Source organism: Nannospalax galili, unplaced genomic scaffold, assembly GCF_000622305.1.
Source record: "Nannospalax galili isolate Female #2095 unplaced genomic scaffold, S.galili_v1.0 scaffold617, whole genome shotgun sequence".
Taxonomy (NCBI): Eukaryota; Metazoa; Chordata; class Mammalia; order Rodentia; family Spalacidae; genus Nannospalax; species Nannospalax galili.
The window spans coordinates 1,899,905-1,904,838 of record NW_008341872.1 but is presented as its reverse complement, the minus strand read 5'-3'; the positions used below and the strand labels follow the sequence as shown (position 1 = coordinate 1,904,838).

At 41.2% G+C, this 4,934-nt stretch overlaps 1 protein-coding gene across 2 annotated transcripts in view; it reads left to right on the top strand.

Annotated features, from left to right (window-relative positions):
- Positions 1 to 1,222: 1,222 nt before the first annotated feature.
- Positions 1,223 to 4,934, top strand: part of Veph1 (ventricular zone expressed PH domain containing 1) — a 243,699-nt gene continuing 239,987 nt past the window's right edge. Inside the window, exon 1 of one of the 2 annotated variants that reach the window (XM_008837452.1) lies at positions 1,223 to 1,522. In XM_008837452.1, coding sequence (XP_008835674.1) covers positions 1,385 to 1,522 — 138 coding nt within the window. In that variant the 5' untranslated portion in view covers positions 1,223 to 1,384. The remainder of the gene's footprint in view (positions 1,523 to 4,934) is intronic. The other variant, XM_008837453.2, reaches the window with a different exon arrangement.

Sequence of the window (4,934 nt, the reverse complement as noted above, 5' to 3'; positions counted from 1 at the left end):
ACTTTAAGGTTGTATACAGCACAGAGATGTCCCACCACAATAGCTTACATGGGAGATCTGAAACTTAGGGAACTATAGATTTCTTTCTCTTCACTCTCACCCTAGGAACACATTCAGAGTAAAATGCTGGGAAGAATCATCCATTGCTCTTATTACATAATGCATTCTAGGCTCTTCCTCTCTGAGCATGTAGATGCATTTATAAATTACTTGCACGTATGAAGTGACTAAACTCCATTGTAAACTGCGGTGGAAAGCCTATTCACCAAAAGAAGGACTAGCCCTACCCTACGGCAGCTGCTAATAGGCCATGGGAAGTCATCAAACCTCCCAAGACCATTAAATGATAACTAAAGTATTTGCCAATGAAAACAGGCTATGATTTCATTAGCTTCAGGAAGAAGCTGATGAAAATAACCAGGTATCTAAGTTGAGCCATTGTTCTACTCTCTATGGGCTGTTACACAGGGGAGAAGTACAGTGGGATTGTATTTATTTCAACTGTGTTAATAGAGGGAAGATTTCTGATCTCCAGGAACTTCCTCTTTAGTCTGCACGGCAGTGTGTTCACCCTATGTGCCAGTGTTCAAGTTCAGCAGAGAGCTATCTAACCCTTAAGCCCTTTTTCTCATTGCTGTTTGATTAGGAAATGCATAGGAGTAAGGGAACTATGATTATCACACTTTAGACTGATGGAAAGAGGAATTTCTGTTGCCAGTATAGTGAGGAAATACACCCACAAGTGTGAACTAGTTTGTATGTCCAAGTTTTGAAGAAAGGCCATGAAGCAGTGGGTCTAAAAGATGCCTTCTATGCACCCTCTTTCCTTCTCTGTTTCTGCTGAAGCTTCATGGGAATCTGCTTAGAGACTATCTGGACATGCTTGTTGCTTGTTTATTTCTTTACCTGTCCCATGGAGAGAAGTAGGAGGATGCAGAAAGGGGAAATCAGGAGACAAATGTATGCGTCTCGGGCTGCTTTTAAAAAAACATGATTGTTTCTGACAGAATTTTCTGAGACAAAATATAAGGAAGGAACTTATTGAAGACCATCAAACTGGGACTGGATATGCTATGTACATTTCCCCAAGTTCTTTCTTTCTCCCCTCCCAGCTTTTCCTTCCCCCCTTCCCCCTCTCTTCTCTTTCCCTCTCCTCTCTCCTCAGTGCCAAGGTCACATTCTGAGCCCATGCCCATCTGCCCCTGGCTTTATTATATCATTTGTTTCCCTTGCAGAGAATACCAAAGAAGACCTCAAAGTCTGAAGAAGAGTGCCCCTTCGTGGGGCTTGAAGTGAAGCACTTGCTACATGTTTTTCTCTTACTGAGCCCTGAAAATGAACATATGACCCTGGATCTACAGAAACCTAACTGATCCAACTCGCCATGCATCAACTGTTCAGACTGGTTTTGGGACAAAAAGATCTTTCACGAGCTGGGGACCTCTTCTCCTTAGATGACTCTGAGATTGAAGACAGCCTGACAGAAGCTCTGGAGCAGATTAAAGTAATTAGCTCATCTTCAGTAAGTAAACTGGTTTGTAGAATAGATGTCTCAAATGACCAATTGCAAAGCCGAAGATTGTATGCCTCCCGGGGGAGGGTAAAGAAGGAGCAATGATGCTAGTTTCTCCTAATTGCTCTGTGGTTTACTTGGTGTCTAAGAAATAACAATGGGCAAGGTAGGAACACCTTTTGCCCACTTATGGAGATCTGAATGTTGTACATTGAAAACTGCTGTGGAACTCTCATAAATGGATGATTTAGAGGCTATTTTTACAACCTTGAGATGACATGGAGAAGAGAAGTGTAACAAATTCTAGAAAAAGTAAAGCTGCCAAGCTGCGCAACAGCATTAGTAAGAGAAGCAGGGTGTGAAGTGGAGGCTGAGTAATGAAAGAAGGCAGGATGACACCTCCTGCCACACTGGTAATAGGAGACAAGGACCGCAGGCGAACTCTGCTGCCAGAAATGACAGTTGCCCAGGGCTTGATAATGCTGATTCGGTTTACTTATTCATTGCCTTTCTCTTTTTAAAAATCTCTGCTTTATTTTCTATCTTCCATCCTCCCATTTAATTCAACTTCCCCATTATTAATCCCAGATACGATCAGATAATTTGAGATCTTCATCATCCCTCCCCTTCCTTTGCTTTTTCTCCATGTCAGGATTATACATTCTGAAAGAACTTCCCAAAGGGGAGGTGTGTGGAGTGCCCAGCCTGGTTTCATGTTGACCTTCTTGGTTAGGCTAGGACCCTCTTTAAGATTAGTCCCACTTCAAAGGCCTAAGCCATTGAGCACCTGTCATACCCACATCCTCACAACTCAATAGTGTGTGACAACACTTGGCACAGACACTCATTGGGAAGGGGAAAGTATGGGACTCAAGGCATAAAGTATCAACTTGACAAGTTTTCGTGTTTCAGAAAATAGTTCTCGTCCGCGTTATAATAAGACCTTTAAAAGGCATGCTAGCAAGCAGTAAGACTTCCTGCACAAGCCTGTTATGTTCTCTTGCAATACAACCTAACAACTGAACTTACCAAGTTTCCTCACTGGTCAATGAAGCCACTGCCCAAACAATTCTTTGCTCTGGTAACGTCTTTGACAGCAATTATTTGTGCATATTTTTTTCCAGACCATTAATCAACTTATTCTGACTCAAAACACAAAGTGTTCCTGGTACATTTTCATCGTCTTGGTGATAATTTCTGTGCTGTTTCTAGCAGACCCATCTTTCATGCCTCTAAAACTAAACTGGCTGAATGTGCCATTGATTTTTATCTTCCTAATAGGAACAAACCCAAACCCCAAATATTTAAGGGCCCTAAAGCCAGTTTCCACCAGAGGTCACTAGTGGCCAATACTTTCTTTTGTTTTTTTTCAATTGCTTTGTCTCACAGATGTCAGATGTAGGATTTTAGGACTGGTGAACCCTGTTATAAGTGCACAATGGTTCAGTGAGGATACTGGTTAAGGCTAATAAGACACTGTCATTAGAACTTCAAGTCCTCTTTCAGCATCCCACCTGACCAGCAGTGACAGGGAGAGAAGAATTCACTCTCCTTTATTAACCTCTCTCACATCCTATTTCTTCCATATATCTGCAGGAAGCAGACAAATGATGGCATATATATATATAGTTTCAGTTGACTGGTGCCAGCATCACCTCCTATTCCTTTTCAGACTAATTCACCATGCCTGCTCTGTGGCTGAACTGTCCGTTAACTGCATCGTACCTATCCCACAGGATTGGCTAAAACCTTCCTTCTTGGATTTCTCCTGACTGCCCTGGATCCCAGTAATTAATTCTACTCCTCTTCAAAAACAGAACCAGAAGATGTTTTTTTTTAAACTGCCTTCTCTAACTTCCTTCTAGCTCAGAAATCTCTCCTTAGGACTCCTGCAAGGCAGGTGGGCTCTTCTGCGGTCAGTGATGAGGCTGCAGAAACTTTTTGGTGTTTATTCCCTCTCCTCAACTGCCCTTTGTTAACTGTGTCTCAAGAATCCTTAGGAGGCTTTCATCAAGGTCCCCTGCTGTGAACTGTTTCCTATTCTGTGCTGCCAACAGAAGGACAGAGAAAAAAAGGGACCCCGGACCCAAGCTTGGCAATTAGAATTTAATTTCTGAGTGATTCTAGAGACGTAATCAACAGAGTGCTTTGCTGTGTTGGTAGTAGTCCATGGAGGCAGTTCCTGATCTCTTTCTTCTCTAACACTGTACCTGCCTTGCACACTTCTTCTGCTTCAGCTTTGCCTCAAAGTCTGTGAACTACCTCCTCTTATTATTGTTGTTGTTACTATTAATATTTTCAATACATGTCCAGATTTTACCGCTGCTGTGGTTCAAGAATTTTGACAAGGACATAGCTCTTCTACTGTTGGAAGTTGTAATTCCCATGTGTAATGGAAAGTGCTGATTGTCAACTTGACAGGCTCTGAAACACCCAGGAGATAAACCTCCAGGCCCACCTGTGAGGGACTATTTAGATTAGCTAAAACTTTGGACACCTCTGTGAGGAATTATCTTGATTAGATTCATTGAGGTGGGAAGACCCACCCTAATGGTGGGAGGCCCCCTTCCTGGTCTTGAGTCCTGAACTGTATTAAAAAGACAAAGCTAGGCAAGCACAAATATTCAATGTTCTCTGTTTTCTAACTATGGATGTAATTTGACCAGCTGCCTTAAGCTTCTGCTGCCAGGACTAAAGGCCATGATGTACCGCACCCTGGAACTGCGAACTAAAATAAACCCTTCTTCCCTGAAGTAGCTTTTGTCACAGTGTTTCATCATAGTAACAAGAAAAGTGACTAAGACACTATGTTCCTCATTTTAGCCAGAGGAAATCTTGCTCATCAAACTTTCTGCTCATTCTTCTTTGTCCTAGTCTCTCCCTCAGCAATTAAGAGTCTAACCTCTGTTCCTACAAGAAAAACTTCAAACCTTTGAAGAAAAGCATCAAGGCTCACCTGTGGAAACATTCTTTGGGTTTTCCCATGACAAGGAAGATGCCTGTGTTAGGGAAAGTTCATACCATTTTACGTCATGTATAATCCTTAATTCTAAGTTCAGTGAAATTCAATTTGTCAGTATGTAGGAAAAGTTACAGAAAGTGTGCTATCCAAATGGAGACATGGAGTGTAAATTACAATGCTAATGTTTAAAATTATTTATTTAATACTCACACAATCAGAAGCATCTCATTACAGCAGCATTGACATATTCCATAACAATTTCCAGAGCTAAGATGCATCTCCTTCAAAATTGGCTGTAAGTTTTTAGGTTTACAGTTGAATTAATACAGTTATACAATATTGTACTCAGTATAAACCCTATAAGACATAAAATTAAATGAGGTTTTAAACTTTAAAAAAGATCCCCATTTCACTAGTAAAATACATGGTTTCATACAGAAAAATTCATTTTCAATACAG